This window comes from Carassius auratus, unplaced genomic scaffold (genome assembly GCF_003368295.1).
Source record: "Carassius auratus strain Wakin unplaced genomic scaffold, ASM336829v1 scaf_tig00048964, whole genome shotgun sequence".
In the NCBI taxonomy this organism is placed as follows: Eukaryota; Metazoa; Chordata; class Actinopteri; order Cypriniformes; family Cyprinidae; genus Carassius; species Carassius auratus.
Window position 1 is genome coordinate 27645 of NW_020527097.1, and position 22972 is coordinate 50616.

The 22972-nt window shown below is 38.0% G+C and overlaps 1 protein-coding gene across 3 annotated transcripts in view; it reads left to right on the top strand.

Moving 5' to 3' along the window:
• LOC113089237 (tetraspanin-4) overlaps positions 1–21431 on the top strand; it is a 29534-nt gene extending 8103 nt beyond the window's left edge. For all 3 annotated transcript variants that reach the window (XM_026255964.1, XM_026255963.1, XM_026255962.1), the window contains 6 exons: positions 8217–8408; positions 13058–13132; positions 19640–19741; positions 19858–19989; positions 20076–20159; positions 20229–21431. In XM_026255964.1, coding sequence (XP_026111749.1) covers positions 8217–8408; positions 13058–13132; positions 19640–19741; positions 19858–19989; positions 20076–20159; positions 20229–20297 — 654 coding nt within the window. In that variant the 3' untranslated portion in view covers positions 20298–21431. The remainder of the gene's footprint in view (positions 1–8216; positions 8409–13057; positions 13133–19639; positions 19742–19857; positions 19990–20075; positions 20160–20228) is intronic.
• The last annotated feature ends 1541 nt before the right edge of the window (positions 21432–22972 follow it).

Sequence of the window (22972 nt, forward strand, 5' to 3'; positions counted from 1 at the left end):
TTCCTCTCTATGCGATCGCAGGAGTGGATGGACCCAATATTTCCTCTTTCTTTTTCTCTTTTTAAGATGAGAGAGGACAAACAATCATCCTCACTAGACGACATTTTTTATTGTTTTGCGTTTTTTTTTTTTTTGTAATGCATTGATTAATACGCATCAGAATCAGTGTGCAAGGTAAAATTTTTCAGATCCCGAATACGAAAAAACGCATGTGAAAATTTCAGACTCATTTACCTTTACACTTACTCACTCACACACACACACACATACAAACACACACACACACACACACAAACACACAGACACAAACACACTAACACGTTTGTTTTTTGTGAAAACTATGTTCATCACATAGGTGTAATGGTTTTTATTCTGTACAAACTGTATATTCTATGGCAATACACCAACCCTACACCTAAACCTAACCCTCACAGGAAACTTTGTGCAGTTTTACTTTCTCAAAAAAACTCATTCTGTATGATTTCTAAGTGTTTTGAAAAATGGGGACATGGGTTATGTCCTCATAAGTCACCCTCTCCTTGTAATGTCCTGTGTCATACCCATGTCATTATGCAAAGTTGTGTCCTGATATGACACAAAAACACCCTAACCCTAACCCTAACCCTAACAGGACTAATTTAATGTCACTAGACAAATATTAGCAATGTAAAAATACTCCAGTGTTTTTAATTTAAGAACACTAGCTAGTTTTGTTTAAAATTATACCAAATACACCATATCTATAAGCAAAGATATGCATCATATGACATATTTAGATTTTTTCTGGAGCTGTGTGACCTTAAAGTGGACAAAAAAAAGACAAACAAAAGAAACATCATCCCACTTTCAAACACATTTGGTTCGATCATTAAATGTTAATAAAAAAAATGTTTTAATAAACATAAAAAGATTCAAAAACGAAAACTGAACAGGTCTCAGTATCAGAAGTCACAGTGAGTCCTCATGGACTGAACTAGATATGACATTTCTTGCTGTGAGATGTTTCTCCTCTCTCTCTATATGTAACATTTTGACTAACAAGCAGTAGACAGGAGGTAATCTGTCAAATTTGGAATACTAGAATACTGTAATTTTAAGACCAAGCTGTTTATGCAAACAGTCCCAGATACTTAACACTGTACACTACTTAAACACTGGGTTAACATTCTTATTTCCGGTGTCAAAGATTGGACAGACACAGCTTGTTACCTGTTTTCTTAACAGTTTTAGCATTGCATATCCTCATATTATACATTGCCCTGTACTATCAAGTTCCTGGATGGACTTTTTGGACTATAAATTTAAGAATGATTAAATAATAAATTGATAAATAATAAATAACTTGTCTTTTTCACTTTAGTTCATGTGTTTTACCTCACCCCTTGACATTTGTCCCATCAAACACTGAAACTAATGTTTACGTAACGTGTTTCGGTGACGGACTAAAGCACATGGAAATGAGGCACGTGATTGGCTGTTGGTTGCTAAGCAGTAACATTGTAACACAGCATCGTTCACACTGAACACGTTTGGCTAAAGCTCCGGAGCAGGGTTTCGTAAAATTCACTGCTAACCTCACTTTAATCAACCTAGTTGGGTTAGGGTTCACTTGATTTTATTGTGTATCATTAGACCAGAATTAGACACAATGTATTAATGTATTCAGTGATACTGCGATGAGCATAGCAAAGGATGTAACATTAATTTAGAAAGGGTTAACATTATCTGTGGAGTACAGTATATTATATGTATCTTCCAAAGCACCAGTCACTAATCTAAACACTCTGACAAAGTTTATTTGGATTAAAGTATGGAAACTGAGAAATAGAAATACTGTGTGAAATGTTTAACTGAACTCTGATGATGTTAGCACAGTTGACAATTGAAAGGCTCAATAATAAATCTTAGAAAATATGAAATAGCCATACTATGAGCAGACAATGTTTTTAAAGTGTCAGAAAGATAAGAGTGAAAGAAAAGGGGTAAAACACAAAAGAAGTACAAAATCACAACACTGAGACAGTGGAGGCTCATCCTGCAATCTAAATATAGTAATAATGCCTGTTGTATGGCCTAAAAAATACAGCATCTTACGTTTCTCATAGTCTTTAATAAGGCTCCTGTCAGTATTGCCATGGCAACTATTTTTTATTCATGTACTGTATTTCTCAGCCGCTCATGTGAGTAAACGAAAACGTGTCCATTATAGCATTTGAACTGCACTAGTTTTATAATCTACAGATCACTCAAGCATTGATTTATATCCTGAAATTATGAATAATAAGGCTGCATACAGTTCCACTGGAATATTACTAGAATAGAGGATTCTCTCTTTCTTCATCATTCAGTACCATGATATAAGACTTTGGGTGCCTTTTTTCTTCTTTTTTGATGAAGTCATTATGTTTTCTTTTTTTTTATCATATAATGAATCATATAATGCTAAACTGTGCGTAATGTAAACCACTGGAGACCACAGGAGGCTGTCATTGACCTTTACTTCATTACTTAGAAAAAAAAAAGAAAAATTCAATATGAAGTATTCTTCAACTTATGCTGTGTTCACACCAAACGCGTATAGAGCGTCAAATTCGCGTCTACCGCCCCTAGTTTGCCGCTTGACCATTTTGAGACATTCGCTTCATTCGCGCGAGTAATTCGCTTCATTCGCGCTTGAAATTAACTTCATAACAGAGGCGAATTCGCGTCATGGGGGGGCTTCTGCCAGCTGAGTTCACGCATTTTCAACCGCCATTTTTATTCGGATAATTTTCAAAATATTACTGTTATTGTGTCATGAAATGTAGTTTTAAAAGTATTTCAGGCGAGAATGTAGTTGTTTTAAACTCAAATATGCGGTTTATTTATAATGACAGCGTCTATTTAAAAAATGTGTTTCGCCGATCTTGGAGATGAGCTCCATGCGATCAGCGGGAGCTCCGTCATCATGTATCCGCCGAGAGTAGCCTTACCTCGGCTAGATCTTCTGACATTTGCTGCTGGCTCTGATGTGTCTTTAGTGGTTCAAGATAAAATATAATTCGTTTGGGGTAAAATGAAACGTTTCTTATCTTTGGCCTATATTCAATTTATCTATTAATATGTTTTATATATATATATAGGTCATTTTTATTCCTGTCTCTATAGAAATATGAACTTTTGTCATATAGCTCCGGTTGACTGCTCACTGACAACATCTGTCGTTCCTCCTTGTTGAATGAGTGGAGAAGGGTATTCCTGCACAACCGGAGGCTGCAGGAACATACTGTTGAATGAGTGACTCCTAGCAGGCTCCTGATTGGTTAACGCGGCGCAAATTGACGCCAAAGTTCAAATTTTTCAACTCGGGCGGCAGACGCGAATTCGCGTCAAACGCTAAATGCACAAAAAGCACCATTCACGCTTAACGCGCGTTTCGCGCGAAGCGCTCTATTCGCACGTCAATATTCGAACTAGACACGCGAATGAGGCGAATTCGCGTCTTCCGTGCCGCGCTTAATGCCCCATTCGCGCCGCGAACCTCCAGATGCGCGTAAACATGCCTTTGCATTGACTTAACATTGAAATCATTCGCGCCAGACGCTCTATTCGCGTTTGGTGTGAACACAGCATTATAATTTTGTGCAGTGACCACGGGGCTGAAACATTTCTAATGGAGCCTTGCACACTCACTAGATCATCTCATTCAAGAGTTTAGCGCTGATCAGGACTCCATTACAGCCCTCCGTTTGAGAAACACCCAGTGTTGATTGCACTTTATTTTACAGTATGTGTACTTACATGTACTTATAGTGTAATTACAGTGTATTTATATAAAAAAGGTTCTGGTAATACATGGTAACTGCATGGGGTAAGATTAGGTTTAGGGGTAGTTTCAGGGTTAGTACCTAGTTAGGGTTAGGTTTAGGGGCAGGTTCAGGGTTAGTACCTAGTTAGGGTTAGGTTTAGTGGTAGGTTCAGGGTTAGTACCTAGTTAGGGTTAGGGTTAGGGGTAGGTTAGGGTTAGGGTTAGGGTTAGGTTCAGGGGTTAGTACCTAGTTAGGGTTAGGGTTAGGGGTAGGTTCAGGGTTAGTACTTAGTTATTACAAAGTGTGACACGAAGTGGGTTAGTCTGTTTCCTGATTAAAATACATAGTTGTGCAATTTTTATAATGTTGTATTTACTCTCTATTCATTTTGCTACTCCTTGTGCCAAGGGGTAATAACAATAGTTATTGTAATTACTATAATAAGTACATAATATGCACATGAGGAATAGGACTGCAAAAAGAAATGCTACATTTTAAAGTAAAGCAGCAATAAAACATACTCTCTAACAAGCCTATTGAATGTTGTTCTATTCCTGTAACTGTTATGTGCTTAGTATCTTTATGACTTTTTATTGCCACTAGATCAGGGATGGGCAACTTTGATAGTGACAAGGACCAGCATTTACCCTTTTTACCAAGGGGCCAGATTACTAATCCACGTTCCACACAACTTTTACACCATTTTACACAATTTCCCTTTTACCAAAGGAATTTGAATTGTAATTAATTTAGTTTGTTTTCAAATATTTTATTAAAGGGTCAGTTCACCCAATAATCAAAATTATGTCATTAATAACTCACCCTCATGTCGTTCCAAACCCGTGAGACCTCCGATTATCTCCGGGACATAGTTCAAGATATTTTAGATTTAGTCCCAGAGCTCTCAGTCCCTCCATTTAAACTGTGTGTACGGTCTACTGTCCATGTCCGGAAAGGTAAGAAAAACATCGTCAAAGTAGTCCATGTGACATCAGAGGGTCTGTTAAAATATTGTGAAGCATTGAAAATACATTTTGGTCCAAAAATAGCAAAAACTACGACTTTATTCAGAATTGTCTTCTCTTCCATGTCTGTTGTGAGAGAGAGTTCCAAACAAAGTAGTTTGTGATATCCGGTTCGCGTTTCACTTCAATGGGTGTAAATGTGTCTAAAAAGATAAGTCAACCCAAAAGTGTCACCTTTAAGCATTTTCTTTCTGGTAGTTACATTCATTCATTCTTCATGATGCCAACAGACAGTACTGATCTCCTCAAGATCATTTTGGACTCGAGGAGCTCATACACTGCTGGTGTAGATGGAATATCTAGGATGATCATGAAGGCCTAAATGCTCCAGAAACCATTGAGCGAAGCATTCAGGGACCACCAGGATAACAACGAAACCTTACGTACTTCTCATCACAAGCCTCCTGAGTGAAAAAAACCCTGCTCAACTGATCAAGCTGTGTTCAGTAAAATACTGTAGAGCGATGGTTTGTCTAGCCAGTCAACATACATGACATCATTCCTGTGCAAATGAATAAAGGTGGAATGGGATCGAGCCACAACTCTAGCTTTTTATCTTGGCTGTACACTGCAGAGCTCCAGAACATCTGCTTCAATGTAGGCAGCACAACAATGTGACAAGCATGGCATTGATTGGCTGTGCGTGTGAATGTACCTACTTATTTGGGGGACAAATTTATACTCAAAAGTGCGCTAAACCTGACAAAAACTTTCAAAACCTCCATGAACCATCGTTTTTATAAACAGTGTCCCCAATTAGATGTGTGTGACTAAATATGTCATGTTAAAAGGGTTAGTTCATTACTTATCCTCATGTTGTTCAAAATTATATAATAAGACAGAATTAAGTTGTTTCTGATGAAATTCAAGAGCTTTCTGACCCTGAAAACACAACTGAAATGTTAGCAGACACAGAAACATAGTAAGGACATTGGTAAAACTATCCATGTGACATCAGTAGGTCAACTTCAATTTTTGAGTTGAACAGTTGAACCACTGATGTCACATGATGTGAACTAACCCTCTAATGTCATATAAAAATCACATGCGTTTATGGATTTTAAATGGACTACAGGAAGATCACAGAATGGCAGATCATTGTTAGAATCAGTGTGAATGCATAGATCCTTCCAACCTCTGGTATCTCTAACTCACAACAGATACACTCTCCAGGAATGCAGAAGAACAGCCTCATCCTGGATTAGACAAAGAGGGTGCAGTGGAGAGACAGAGAGCCTGGACTGTCTGTGCATCTACTGAGCATCAGATCTGGGCGTCTGTGCTGTGCTCAGCTAACAGCATCGCATGCTTCTGTATTAATATTGCAGTCAGGCAGCATTGAGTCTCATGCAGCTGTGTCCCTGTATCTGCAGCACGCCGGGCCCCAGGGAACACACTGACCCAAATCAACAAGACAAACACGCTTCACACCTGCATAAACGAGTTAATGACCGCTAATGATGACACAATGAGCTGCACTGTCCACTAACAAGGCAGGAGAGTGTAGAAAGTGAACTGAAAGAGTCTCTGTGAACTGCATGAATGAAACTAGAAGGAAGTGAGAGAGAGGAAGAGAGAAACAGAAGAACAGGTGTGTGAGCAGCAGGGTGCTGGAGAGGAAAGAAGAAGCCTAGGAACAGATCCAGACCACCTGCATCACAAAGCAGGAGCTTCTCCATCATCTTCAGGCCTGTAGAGTCGAACGATTCCTGCTGAGACTCTTAGAGCATCACTGACGTCAAACAAACTAGCCACAGTCAAAATGTGTCCACCATAGGTTTATCTCTATAGAATGGTCTAAACTCTTTAGATGTGTGAGAGAAACATGCAGCAATTTAAACAATTTAAAGGTGTTAATTTGACTTTTTAAAGGCTTTTCTTTTGAACTCTAGTGTTTAATAAAGTTATGACATTCGTTTGTTCCGAACCATCTGATCTCATCTTTTGCTTTGTGCGCATTTGATGCACCTTAAATTTACATATGTTATTAAATAAAATTACTAATGAAAACAGTATTGTCAAAATCCAGAAACAACCCTGCTGTATATTTACAGCATTCTCTTTTATGTATTGCCCAAAAATGATAACATGAAAACGGATTACTTTTGTTCACATGGTCTTCAGAACAATATTAAAGTGATGGTTCAAATAGATTTTCAGTCATCTAGGTTATTACAGCATACTGTAATACAGTTTCCCTCAGGACATGTTATTTGTGCTTTTATTTATGGAAGATGAATCACTATTTCACATCCTATTGGCTCGATCACTAACTGTGTTCCCCAACCGTATCATTATTTGACCTGGGACTCTCTGATGCTGTGAATGGAGATTGCTGTGTGAATTGACTCCCAGATACCGATGAAAGGACAGTGATGTAAGCGTTTGTGCCATTGCATGTCTGTTCTGACTAACACAAGCACAAAATGAAGCAACAGTGGCTTTTCAGATTTGGAAAAAGTAGAAATAAACTCGCATCACAAACACACGGCGAGTCAAACTAACGTCCAAGAATGCAATCTGATCTGATGAGCCACCCATTTATAAAGACGATGTAATCAGAAAGCACATGAGCGGAAGTCATTCATGTCAGATCCGGAGACCGAAGTTGGGTGGATCAGGGTCGTTTTGTGGGTTATAAATGGATGCCAGACAAAACTGCATCAACTTAATGATTGATCCACATTCACTGATTCTGTAAAGATATTTAAAGGTAATAATTAAATATGGATATTTTTCTTACACAAACACATCGCTTCATTTCAGAAAGCATTTATTAACCCCTGGAGCCATGTGCAGCACTATGATGGATGGAGTCACTTTGTTTTATTTAAAAATCTCAACCCACATTTACTGCCATTATAATGCTTGGAAGAGCCAGGACTTTTTTAAATAGAACTCCGATTTTATCTGACAGTCTGAAAGAAGAAAGTCAGATACACCTAGGATGGTTTAAGGGTGCGTAAATCATGGGGTTAACTTGATGGTTTGCTTTTTACCCTGTGTCTGGATGTACTTTGTGTTTTTAATTGTACTAAACGAATTGCTCTATTTGGATCCCCCACTTCTCTTTCTCATGACCACACGTTACTCTACATTACTCTACAGCACTTTACCCTGGAGAGCCTCTACATCTACCATACTGACAGACTGCATTTTAATGAGCCTCAGCAATGTTTTATATACTGTATGTAAGCACATTTCTCATTCAGTGTGGAGCAGAACATTCCCTATTTAATCATTAGGAATGTGAAATGGTATATTGAAATAGTTCTTGATTAATGGCACTAAAACGAATGTATGCCAGTTGCATTAGAAATGTTTGTGTGTACAGTACTAGCCTGTTATTATGCACAGCATGTTTTGAGTGTTTCCGTCACATCAGTGTTGTTCTCTCTCTCAGCTGGGCGGCTGTGGGCTTCTGGGAGTGGGAGTTTGGCTTTCCATCACGCAGGGAAACTTCGCCACGCTCTCCTCGTCTCTACCATCGCTCTCCGCCGCCAATCTGCTCATCGCTGTGGGAAGCATCATCATGGTGATTGGCTGCCTGGGCTGTGTGGGCGCGGTCAAAGAGAACCGGCCCTTACTCCTGAGCGTAAGTAAATCAAAAACACTAGCATGCTTAAGAAGGAACAAGCAAACAAAAAAAATGACTGTTGAGTCAATAATAAAAACCTCACTGGATGCCCTTCTCAAACAAAAAATTGTACGAATCAGAGGCTTAAGAAACAGTGTTTCATCTTGAAGTGACGTGTTTGTTTGATGTTATTCATTAGAATCACAATTTGACTTTCTGCTCATTGTTCCAGTAATAAGATGTGGCACTTGAGTGGCAAAACTGACATCGAGTAGAGTTTGATGGCTGCCGTAATAGAGACACTAGCAGAAATTCAAATTAGCACCCGCGGGTAAAATACAGGAAGTTTATTAGCATCATTTCCACTCTACGAAGAACAGGCTAACATGAACACCTCTGTCTGTCTCTGAGAATTCAACACTGTGTTTCTGTTGTGAGCTGACAGGAGAGAAAAATGGTTTACAAAAGGTAATTGCCATCATCTTTATTCTCGGGTTCACAAGGATTATAAATCAATAATGACAGTTAACAATTTCTACTAGTGACATGATATCATAGTTTATAGCATTATAACCTATAGTATTAAGATCATTCAAATGTGATCGTACTGTATGCATGTCATCATTTTTACACTGGCACAATACTAGAGATGAAAGTGTAAATAAGATAAAAACAAACTAATCAGCAGAAGTCATGACATAATTAAGAGAGTGCTGATACTCCAGCAGTGTTTGTGTGACTCCACGGGTCTCTTTATGAGCGATTTAGCAGAACATTCACTCAAAAACAAATATAAATTAAATTAAAATGAATAAAAACAAAGCAAGAACACACCTGATGTGCATTCGTAATTCATCATCAAAAAAGAAAAGGAACTTGACCATCCTGCTCTGACCAAAGTGATTCAAACACACCTGATGCATGATCAACTCACAAATGAACTTCCCAGGAGAACCTGAACACATCAGAAGAATGAGTGAAGAGATGTTAGCAGAGATTCTTCAGCCTCACATTCTGCATGCATTATTCAGTTTATTATTTATTTATTTATTTTGCGGTCTGTCAGTACATGTTAAAGACCTTATCTACTATAATAATACTTATTGAATGATGGTTCAAAATGTTCCTGGACCCTCTGCAGCCCTGTACATTTCAGATATCTGCTTTATTTAACACTGAGTATTTTCATGTTAATGTTAATGTTTTTTAATGTGTTCTATAGAGAGAAGGCATTAAAATCGTTTTGCGTGGTGATATTCAAATCTTTATGGTTATTCTCTGACTCTAGTACTGACTTGTGTATCTTTTAAACCGCAATCAGAGACGGTGGATGGTTCTGGAGGATAGTGAGACCTACATTCTGTGTGCAAGCGTCCCGTGACAGATGCAGATATCGGCCGGTCATAACCTCAGAGGAGCTGCGCTGGATTGTTTTATTTGAGTTGAAGCACACTAAAAAGCCTGACGGGCAAAGCAGCCTTTCTCAAGGATAAACACAGTCTGCTTACATCTATATCTACTGTGCATTGATCTGATCATGTGATGTGATGAACGTTCTCGATCGACCGCAGCTCCAAAGCTTCTCTGATCCGTGATTCATTTCACATTGTATGTAGAATTCAGTCAATGCCATTCAGTTATCTTCTCAAAAGAAATACAGAGCTCTCAGCTGAGTTCACATGCAGGTCATGCCTCAGAGTGGAAAGGGAACGGAAAGTGAATTGCACACCTTATAGTGCAGAAGTAGTAAAAACACTACAGTATACGATACTGAACACAGCCGATAACCCTGTGATTTACTGTGTAGATTTTCCTCTTTGGATTCCCTGAATTTTTAATGTTCCTAAAGAAAGTCTACCTGCATATGCCACAATCATTAACATTAGTTAACATTAGTCCTTGAGCCAACTGCAGGGCTCAGGTCAGGTCCGCTGTATTCCTTCGGTGCCCGAGGGCTGAAACACTGCTGTCCGTATTTATTATTTATAATGAGGAGCCATGCAATGATACACAGCTGCAGACTGCCTTATTTTTCTAAAGTTATCTATTCATTCTTATGGTGAATATAATAATAAATGGTGGATTTTGATATTTTTAGAAAGAAAATATGCATAAAAGTTGATGCATGTCTTTAAGATCACTTAAAAGAAAAAAATCCCCAACTTTCTTTTCACCAGTGAATTGGATAAAACAAGCTAAAGGAGGAACCTCTGTCCTTCCTCTTCCTTCGTCCTCAGCCGAATGTTAGCGAAGTCTATGAATATATAATGCTGCTGAGCTGGAATCACCTCCGAGACTATCGCAGCCTGAAGATGATTTATGATAAAATATTCTCATGTCCACATGGGGGATGATCATGTTTACTCCTTAAGCTACTATTTATGTCAGGGACTGATTTTAATGGCGGCCTGTGCTCTCCTGTGTGTCTTTAACGGTGTGTGGACAGAGCGGAGTGATTACAGCAGCGTTACGATGACGCATTTACAACAAACACTGCTTCCTGTATTACACACATATGAGACATACCGGAAAATGCATTTTGAAATGTTCAAGCAAAAATGTTTGTCTCTTTTTAATTAAATGTATAGATTTATAATTTATAGATAATATTTGCCAAGTCAATGTTATTTTAGTTGTACAGTAATACATAACACAAACAGTATGATACATCTTGTGTGCAAACCAGATGCAGCTGTGAGCAGGAGAACATCTGCATGTGACGAATAATAATGGAGAATGATCTTTAGACAGCAGAGTGGACCATCCTGTGGTCAGCTGACAACCAACAAACACTTGTGATTGATTGCCAAAGAATGATCAGTGTTTAGCTACATTTACATTTAGCAAATGCTTTTAGCCAAAGTGACTTAAAGTGCATTCTGGTTGTAATTTACCAGTATGTGTGCTCCTTGAGAATTGAACCCACAACCTTTTGCACCACTAACACAATGCTCTACCACTGAGCCACAGGAACACTGGCTAACAGTAAAGGAATTAATGCTGGAAACACACCAGTGACATGCTAGTAACTTGCTAATCATGCTAGCATCAGTCTAGCTTACTCTCTTACCTATTTATCTATCTATCTGTCTATTTTTCTGATAGATTGTATTGCCTTCAAACTTTAAAACGACTTCAAAAACTGAAAACCCTCAAACTTTTAAACTACTTCAAACTTTCTGGCTAGGCTTTTTCAAGCCAACTTAAAGTTTGCCTACAAGCTTTACTATCTAGTTTGGGCTTGCTATTGACTGACAATGTTAAAGAAGTGAAAGAGTTAAACCAGAATGAAATAAAGACTGCAAGAATAAAAGGAGCAACAAATCAAGCTCAGCAGTTTTCTTCACAATGGGTTATTGCCAATAAACCCTATTTGAGGACATAATTGTCCACTAGTTGTGTGATATGTATGTGTATGATAATATTGTGAGTTTCACTCACTTTACAAAAACACAACTTAAGTGCTTTATCAGTACACTTCATCAGTATTGCAAATATGGCATTAATTTTATACAACAGTTCGATAAAGAAGAAATTCATATTTAGTGCGTTACATTTTTAGACTCTCTGTTTTGCGGTGAAGATAGTTCCAAATAAACCCAGAACAGCAGAGTTGTGCGGTCTTCTCTTTCTGAATGAATATAATTTTTGAACGGTTTTGAATCAGTTGAGTGAATAATTAAATGACTCGTTCATAAAGACAGTCACATGCTTCGTTTCGGAATCGGTTCTTTGAACGAATCGGTTGAATGAAGCAGTGGCTCATTAAGACTGTCACTTGCTGCCACCTACTGGCAGTTTATTTTCAATTTTTAATGTATAATCCACTTTTAAATTTTTTATATAAAATATTAATTTTACACTTTATTTTACATTTATTTTTAAAACATTAAATATCATTATATATGCATTTGCAGTGTAAATGCAGGTTTGATATTAAGATTATTAATCTGTGTAAATTCACTGAAAAGCCCTTCAGATGCAGCTTCTGTTCACTTCTGCAGTGCAAAGATTTGTCATACTGATTTCACTGATTGATAACAGCCCTACAGTCTTTTATAATCCTACTTACATTTATTGATAAAATGAAAGTATTTGACTTGAAACGGTGAATCAGGTTAGAAAATGTCTTTATGAAGCTAAAATGCACCTTGCAGTTACCAGCCCAACACAAAACCACAATCAGCAAAATACTGTCTAACTACTGCCAATGACAAAATGCCAGCAAATTTTGACGTATACTTTTTTTTAAATCAATAACATCACACACCCCATTGTAGGGAATAATCCACTGAATGAAAAAGCAATGGAAACAATTACTAAGAATTTGGTCAATACTACAAACTGACAGCAAATACAGTGCACTATGTCCAGTAGATGTCACGGCTGGTTTGGGTTAGTGTTCATGTGTCACGCCTCAGTCATGGTCTCTGTCAGTCATGTGCTTCTCCTGTTTATGCGTCTTGCTCTCATCCACTCCTTTATTGTATGTGTCGGGACTATAGAGAACAGCAAGTGATTTCAGACACATCAGAAGCTCTTGAGTGAAGGCCTCAGAATAATAATAATAATAATAATAATAATGATAATAATAATAATAATAATAATAATAATAATAATAATAATATCTCTCTGACTCGGAGGCTCTTCTGCTTGTGTTTCTACAGTTCTTCATTCTGCTGCTCCTGATATTATTGTTGGAGATCCTGTTCATGGTTCTGTTCTTCTCGTATCAGGATCAGGTACGTGCAGAGTGCATCTGTCTCATTCATTATTTTGTATTATTTCAGTTGTGATTGGTTAATGGTGGCATTCAGCACTCACATATTTAACTATGACAGTGAACTGTTTATTCGGCATTGTCTCTGTGATGTCCTAAGTTCCTGCTAGTTTCCGTCTCGTATCAATCCAGATTACTTCTCACATTAAATAATTTCTACATCATAAAGTTTGAGACTACATGAAGATGTAGATCCATGTAAATCTTCATGTAAAATACTTGGGCCATTACCTTTCTTGGCAAGTTCACATAGGAATAGCATTAAGAGCAGTTTAAGTGAAGTATTTATTGGGTTAGTGTCATCTAATGCTTTGTAAAAGTAATAACTTAAATAATCAAGTCTTCACAGTAGCTCTTTCTCTCTCTGTGAGTCTCTCACACCCAAACGGTCATCGTTTTCTTGGCCGTTCTCCTCAAAACACATATGGCAGCACAGTGTGATGGGCATTTTCCAAAGACATTTCCAGTGATAGCAGCATATTTGCACCGGAGCGTTGTACAGAGACAGACGCTCTTCCTCGACGCTCACCAGAGAAGAACACGCACAGATTCACCTTCCTGCAGTCTTCATCGACTCACTGTCAACATTAGACTAAAATAGTGGCATCATGAAGATAATTAAATAATTACGTGCTACTGACACAATATGATTTAAAAAACTCTATATTAATTAACATTGTGCTTTTATAACAGTTACTTATTACAATTACATTTATTAAGTGACATGTTGGTCAGTATGTGGAGGGAGATGATGTTTTGTAAGTACACTTTCTTTCCATAATTAAACACAGGCAATGAATAACTGAATTGCAAAGAAATCATGATGTTATATTAAAATAAAAATGTATTTCAGGAGAACTGGTTTTAACAGCAATGACAGTTTTCACATGTTTAAATGAAAAAATAAAATATTTTAATATTTTGTTTAGTTTTGCATTTTCTCAAATATTTATTTATCATCTAAAATTGAGTGTGGAGCAAAATTAATGAAGATGACCTGACAAAATATTGGTCAAATATAAAACACAATTTCAAGGCAAAGACAAAGCTATGACTAAAGAACAACAGCCAGATATCTGCATTTCAGAAATATCCAAAAACATATAAATCATTTTATAAAGAACTTGAGCTTCTAGAGCATGACAACACTAGCATGTTGGTATATATGGTTTATGGGTGAAAACCACACACACACACACACACACACACACACACATACACACACGCACACACACACACACACACACACACACACACACATACACACACGCACACACACACACACGCACACACACACACACACACACACACACACATGGTGAGGTAAGCACTTCCTCTGTAACAGACTTGAGAATTGTACTTCATCTTCCTCTGCTTTATTCTTTACAGAAACTCGATCTTCTACTGAAAACATCCACAACAGACTAATGTGGGCTAAGATAATGAGCGAATATTTGGCCTAAATGCTTCATTAATGGCTTTACTACAATAACATGTATTCTCTGTACTTTACACCGTTTCCTGAGACACACATTTTACTCGCTCCCTAATTAAACCTCCTCAGATCCAGCTCGTCATCTCATTAGTCTGAAATAGTAGATACTACATTTGAATAAGAACCAGTAAAAAAGTATGTTATATAAAGTATGAAACAGTAATATGAATGAAACACTAGATCTGCTTCTCTCCCGTGGTCTCATGGGATCAGACGTGCTCTTCAGAATCTCGTTAACAGTAGACCATCAGGTATTTTCACCCACTCTTTTATGAGCACTATGAATGCACACACTACTCTCTTCATCTACTGTTATTCATCGGGTGCATCTCAATACATTAGAATGTTGTGGAAAAGTTCATTTATTTCAGTAATTTTCGGTCTTTTGTTTTTCAGTGAGTGTGTGTGTGTGTCTGTGTGTGTGTGTGAGTTACTAACGCTGCACTGGACATTGTAAGGACGATGACTTGAATAAGATTGCAAAGCATTTGTCGTTAGGGTTAGGGTTAGTCTGAGTAAATGGCCTTTATTCAGTGTCATCTTTTAAGTGAGCGGGACACACACATCAGAGATATGAAACACGCTGCTGGTGATGAGGATCCGCTCGATCTAAAGGGAGAGATTACACTGACACACTGGCAATATAAAACTGTTTTTCTGTGGATAGTTTTCTTCTTGCGTCCTCTAAATCTGTTCTACACGGATGATTAGAAACGACCTCCTCGACCTCTTTATCATCTCTCTGCTACTTCTCCTTTACTGATATGAATTATTTATGATGCATTACTGTATTACATCTATGCGGAAGGCTATGAAGTGACGGATCACAGGGAATAATGGAGGAGCTGGTATGGATGATATAGACAGATGTCTGTAATGGTGCCGCAGTCTGTCATGAGACCTGGATGGAGGCATGAAAACCCTGCCATGATGCTTATTTAACACACATTTATGTTTCCAGAGCATGCATGCACTCAAATCCTGTCTGGTGAAAGAAACAATCCTCTGAAGATGGCTTTCACTGGCAGCTTCAACAGTATAGACTGCTGTCTTACTCTCTGCCTTTTCCCTGTTCTTCTGTCTCCTCTCTGTTTGTGCTGCTGAATAATTCATTGATGACGGTCTGTTTGGTCGACTGATGACGGAAGTGTAATTCCTCTGTAGGAAAGACTGTCATTTATTACTCATGTGTAATGTAGTAAATTAAGCTCAAAAGGGAAATGTATATAAATAATTACAATTAATTATGATTAATTAGAATTATTTATATGATCTGCCAGTAGTAAATGTAGCAGAATTAAATGGCCAATAACTAATCTGTTCTTAGCGCAATTTCATATCAGCTCTAAGAAAGGATATTTCCATGGCCACAGAAAATACTTTCGTACAGTATTAATGCATGAGAGCATGTAGAAAGATCATAATCATAAAGGGACATTGATTTGTAAGGCAGAATCAGTATCTCAAGTCATTTGTGACAAGATCTTTATTAACTCAACACTAACGCAAACTAATCTAACAAACAAACATACTGCCACTCATAAAGGGAAAGGGCAAATGAGAATGAAGCTATAAACAGAGTCAGTTAACCACCTGAGTAAAACCATCAGAGCTGTTTCTAACGGGGTCTACAGCTTTTACTAAACCTCTGCTTCGTTTAGTTAAATGTACGATACTTGCATTTCCTTGGCCTGGAATGAGCGTCCGGTGCAAAGTCTTGATGGTTTGGTGGTTTAGGAGTCGCGATCACGTTCTTCCAGTCTTCAAGATTGATGAATTCCAAAGATGTCCAAAAGTGATTGGGAGATTCTTCCCAGTGGAAGGTGAATAGGACTAAAAGAGAGCTGAGATCCTGAAATCTCTGGTGAATGGAAAGTCAAGGCACAAGGTCTCGTGCAGACTTAAAGGTCCAAGAAAGATCTAGCTCACATAATCTTAACAGAAGAAAGCAAAGCAGATCGAAAAGAGCTCAAGAGAGCTCAAGAGAAAGGGCGGAACAGTGTGTGGACCTTTTAAAAGTCTGAGATGGTTCACGCATCTTAGGAAGGGCTTGTTGTCACAGTGTCTGGTCTGTGTTTCCCTGGGTGTCCACTAGTGGTCTCACTTCCCCATAGTCACCCCACTGCAGGCTCTACATTTCCCACAAAGCCTTGTCCCTTCATCAGTGTTAATTGCACACCTGTTAATTACACTCAGCTGTCTCCACTTTCATCATCTGAACTGGTCTGTTTCTATCTGTTTGATGGAGTCCTTGTTTTCTGTCACCCGGCTTTCTCGTGTTCCCTGTGTTTTTCTTGGTTCTTGTTCCTTGTTTTGGACTGATTCATGGTTATGACCTCTTGCCTGTCTTTGGATATCGATTTTTGGGTTACGCATTAAAACACTGCATTTGGATCTCACATTTCCGGTGTGCATTCGTTACACTTGTCCAGTGAGAAAGACCAAGCGGGAGTTTGGAAATACTGGGGAGTTTTGCAACCCTTTGTGTGAAAGCCTGGTAATGTGACTGCATCAGAAGTTGATATACAAACTAGTAAGGATTCCTAGAACACTTATATGTTGCATAGGTATCAATACATAACATACACTCTCGTTTAGATCATCAGAAGATGAATTCATAGATACTAAACATGGTTAGTTCTATCACTAGCATGCACAAAACAGGATACAAGACAAAAAGACAATATACAAGTACAGTAACAACATGCACAATGACCTGAAGTATATGTGTGTTCATTCAAAGAAAGGTTTTTCTATGAATAAATTAGAGAAGAGTCTTTAGTCTACAGCAGGAGGAAGATCCTCTTCACACACTCTCAGGTCGTAAAAGTCTTATAAAAATATATATCTGTACCATTGTGTATCAATTGCTGTAAAAAAAAAAAATTGAATAAAGTAGCTTTTATAGAACTATTATAATTGTTTTTTTAATCATTAAAGAATTTAACTATTTATAGGAATGTCTTTCATAGGATGGGTGTTTTTGCTACAGCTCAGCACACGTGTTTCTCGAGTTAAAATCACTCAAATGCTTCTCATCTTGTGGTTTATTGCTTTCTTTTAAAGATTATGAAAGAGTCAGGCCCATATATTAGATGTTTTACTGCTCCCAAAAGTGTATTTAAGAATTTCAAATAATAACCAAATAAACATTACATTTGAAAATGTATTTTATTGATAAAAGTTATTAAAAGTGGCCATGTAATCTGTTGGTTAGCCATGAGTTCAATCAGTCTGTATTGCATTTCTGAGATTTACTGAAGTCAAAGCTGAAGGGAGGAAGAAGATCCCACAGCGTTCCTGATTCATGTCAGCCGCGGTCCGTGTGTGTGTGTCTGTGTGTGTCTGTGTGTGTGTGTGTGTGCACTGTTTATAAATGATTGAATTAACATTGACAAGCTTAACTATCAGATATAAGATTTACGATGCACACATTTTGGGAAGAACCAGGAATTTAAGAAAATACTGAAGAAAGTTCAATTTCTCAAAATATGCCTTAATTACATAACTTAATTCTCATAACATTATGATTCTATTTTTAAAATCTGATTTTAATGTGGCATTAAATATACGGAAGTATGAGACACACACCTGAAGCAGTAGATCAGTTGATAATTACAGGTGTGTGTTCTTCATCTCCCCCTGCTGTTCTCTCACATGCATTACTCTCGGCCAGCAGGAATGACTGTAGACAAGCACATCTCTGTTTCACGAGCTCAAGCATGTTTAACACTCAGTGGACCTCATGCATGAAACACTAGCACAAGCAACGCATTTCTGTCAAAATCATGCATACGTCCATTCATCTGTAAACTGTTTCACTGAATTAAGTACAATTTATCTACACAAATATTGTCTGCGTTTGTTTAATGAATGAGTCTTATATGTGTCCGTGTTTATTTGTGTCCTTTACATGTCAGTGACAGATGTGAACTGTTTCTAAATGTGTGTTAATATGAAGGAAGAACTGCAGGATAGTTAGTTGCTCTTAAACAGCAGAAGAACTATCATTAAGAGTCAGATGTGATAACGCCTGTGCTGTTCCTGTCTGTGTGGATCATTTCTCCTGCCTCTTTAGATCACGTATGTAACATGTTAGGGTTAGGGTTTCACACACCTGAGAACAGGTTTGGTTTCATCCACACACATTTTCAGTGTTGAAAACAACAAACGTTAAGTGTAAACACCATTTGTGTATTAGGTTACGTTAAAATGCAAAGCATGATTAATGAGTAATGACACTGATTTACTGACACATAGCTCCATGGCTTGTATTAATAGTAATTTCAGGCACATTTATGTTCCACTGTAATTAGATGTGTTTCCAGAAGATGAATAATGTAGAGCAGGATTGTAAAACATAACGCAGGAATGAAAAACGGGTCCTAAATCAGACTCAGACTCAGATTAAATGATGTGATGAAACAATTATACCATGGTCTGTCTAAATACTTCATTCTGATTGGCTGCCAGGTATGCATTAAAACCATTTAATGCACAGTTTACAGTGGAGCATTCCTTAAGTGAAACAAAATCGTGTTTTCAAGAATAATATATATATATTATAATGTATTTTTAGAGAATATATACTATGATGTTTATTCGTCTTGCCCACATGCAAATAGTTTGTCTTATTTTAAAGAAATAATTTGTTGAAAAAAATTCTGATCAAGACAATTAAGTTTTGTACCACAGTGGTGAAACTCAACCAGCTCAACCATAAGGGTGTGAGGAAACTGAAAAACTAACCGAAAATGCAAGATACATCCATATAAAAGAATTGGTGACATTTAAGTTCGTAATTTCTGTATCAACATCGCTGCGACAGAATGTGATGTTATGTCAAGCCTCAGAAACAAATCAAGAGTATTACTGAGGATTTAACAATCACTGCATCTGTGCTTCAGAATATGAGAATCAAGGATTAATATTATTATAATGAATAAATGAGTTTTTCTTCACGCTGTGTTCTAGATTGATCTGTATGCTCAAAGTGACCTGAAGAAAGGCCTGCAGCTCTTCGGGACTGAAGGAAACATCGGCCTGACCAACGCCTGGAGCATCGTCCAGACAGACGTACGGTTCCTGCATCTGTCTGCAGTATTTCCCAAGAACAGAGAGCAGAGGTGTAGCACTGTAAGATATGAAGGAAGGACAGGTGACGATGGTGTGTGTGTGTGTGTGTGTCACAGTTTCGCTGCTGTGGAGTGACCAATCACACGGACTGGTTTGACGTGTATAACGCGACGCGTGTGCCGGACTCCTGCTGTCTGGAGTTCAGTGATGACTGCGGTCTGGAGAATCCTGGCACCTGGTGGACGGCCGTAAGTCCTCTCTCTCATCTAACTCTCTTTCCTCTCCTGTGTTGGTTTGGGCAGGACAGACAGAAGCTGTGTGTTTGTGTCCACAGCCGTGTTACGAGCGAGTGAAGGGCTGGCTGCAGGAGAATCTGGTGGCTCTGTGGATCTTCGCTCTGTGTACGGCTCTCACACAGGTACTGAACACATCACAGTCAGAACATACACCAGAGCTCAGTGATGCTCAGCATGACGTGTGTTTGCAGATCCTGGGGCTGGTGTTCTCCATGACCATCTTCTGTCACGCCGTGAAAGTGGACACCTTCTACGCCTAGAGACCGAATCGGACCCAACACACTCCTCCATCGCTGGAGCGATCAGAACGTCTCGCTCACACACTGATATTTGAAACATGATTTTATAATCCAGATCAACTGAAAGAATGAAAACTGCTCTTTGTGGGTATTTAATAGACAGTTTCTTTCTTTTTCAGTTTTGTCCATTTGTGCAGAGGGAGAGCAGTAACTAATGTCATAATTTTATACTTGTATAACTTCATATTAATACGTATAAAATGAATAACCTCTGTTTATATTTATTCAGAGCAAATTTTCAATAGATGTAAAAGATAAGATATTTAGATCACATTTTTGTAAATATGACTTGACATCTTCAGAGCAAAGAATAAAACAGACTCAGTTTAGTTTGTGTATGAAGAAGCAGAAGTCTGTTCATCAGAACTGAATCAGTGGAAGAGCAGAAGCAGAGATTTTAAGGGTGTAATGACTCTGGCCTGAAGAACTAAAACATCTGAACAGATCTCAATCTACACAAACAGATCCACCACAAGTTCTCAAATGTCTTCATTTTTAACACTATTTGTATAGTTTTATCATTTTGAACCTAACAAGCTTCTTTTGGTGACATGTCACTTTTGAAATTTAGGGAATTATTAGCTGAATTCAATATGAGGTATGTACTCCTGTAACTGAGTTTAACATCTCCTTTGCCTTTGGGAATTAATGGGAATAATTGTACAAAACTTGGAAGGATCATATTCATCTATGTGATTTGTATTTGCCATTTCCAACACTACTGCTAATATTAAATATAAAACTGAATGCATTATGATAGACTTCATTTGTAAATGTGGTAAGAACAGCTAACTATTGTTCAAATGCATTTATGCTCTTAATTGAAATGGTATTTTCATCAAAAGTGAAAACTCTTTCAGAAGGACTCCATGGAGATGAAGCTTCTTACTCTCAGTCAATGAGAAATGTATGAGGTTAAACATCTACTTACAGAAGCACATATCTAATCACTTAATCAGCTAACGAGGTTTACAGCTCAAGCAGACGCATGTTAATGTCAGGATCAACAGAACTGGGAGAGTTGAGATGATCACACGCAGGAGGTTAATCCAGGACTGTTGAATAATAAAGTGAAGTCCAGCTTTTCTTGCTGAAGCGGTGTTGTGTTCTCCTTCACTCTGCCGTCGGTATGAAGGGGTTTCTAGCTTCCTGGAGAAGATCTGGTCCACTTCCTCAACACGGCTCTAGTCGTGTAGCCAGACACCTTTTTTCAAGTAACTAAAGTAATGTACTTTTAAATGACTTTTTTTAAAATAAGTAATTCGTGTTATGTGTTTTCCCATTTGTTCACGGACAGCTCTCCTGTGTCTGTTGAGCAGTCGGGAGTGAAGCACTTCATTTTTACAGTTGCCAAACAATAGATGATTTTTGGTTTAGTTTTTAAAAATGCAGTAAATGAGCAAGTCCAGCTTAGTAAGAAAGCAATGTACTTTTTTATATATATAAATAACATGGTAGCTATTGTAATGCACTAACTATCAGAACAGCTGGTCTGAAGCTCTATTAGTGCTGATCTGCTGCTCTTTATTGAACCGAAGACAGCAGATCTTCCCCAAGAAAGACCACCAGGATCCCCGAAGACGTTCAGCACTGGGTCAGAATAACTAGTGTTTATCACTGCAGGTGCCTTGATCAAGGGTGATGTTGTTCTGCAGGAGGATGAGGAGGAGAGAGAACTTCATTCACAGAGAGAGAGAGAGAGAGATAGAGAGAGAGAGAGAGGGAGAGAGAGAGAGAGAGAGAGAGAGGGAGAGAGAGAGAGAGAGAGAGAGAGAGAGAGAGAGAGAGAGAGAGACAGAGAGGAGCAGAAACCATCGCCTTCAACTAACTTCCCAAACCACCTTCAGCGCGTCTGATAATAATTACTGAATGTCTTGATATTATATGTGTGCTTCTCAACCCTGTTCCTGGAGAAACACCAGCAGAACACATTCTCCTTATTAAGACCTGATTATATCAGACCTGAAGAGGTGTAACTCATGAGGAAACCGAGATTAAACTCTTATATGAGGCCTTCTGGCCATCGTTTATCACACACACACACACACACACACACACACTCTTCACCAGTCCTGGTTTGACAGGGATTTTCCAGGTTCAAAACGAGCCACACTGACAGACTGCAAAGATATTAAATAAATTAAATAGTACACAATAATGTGGATTACAGCGAAATTACAGACCCTTCCTGTTTGAATTTTGCAAAAATCAGCTTTAACTCACACAATACAAACTTAGACAAAACATTTGACTCAAATCAATGGCTGATGCTATGGTTTAATAATCACAAAATACTTCCATTAACTTCAATCATGAGAGCGGTCATTAAACACAGTTAGTTGTTTAATGTATTAATGTCTTGAATATTCTTTCAATCAAGCTACCTATGATTTTATTTGATGGATCAGGACACACGTGATGATTCCTGCGGCTCATACTCAAATCAATATTCATCTCCATTTATTTATTAATGAAGTAAGCAGTCATGTAATTTGAGAATAATGTACAGTGTGGATCTGATTTATTACACATTAGTCCTGAACACAGACTGAATTCATCTCTTCTGCATGTACTGTGCTGCTGTTATTGAAAGACCACACACACACACACACACACACTTGACTAAACACAACAGC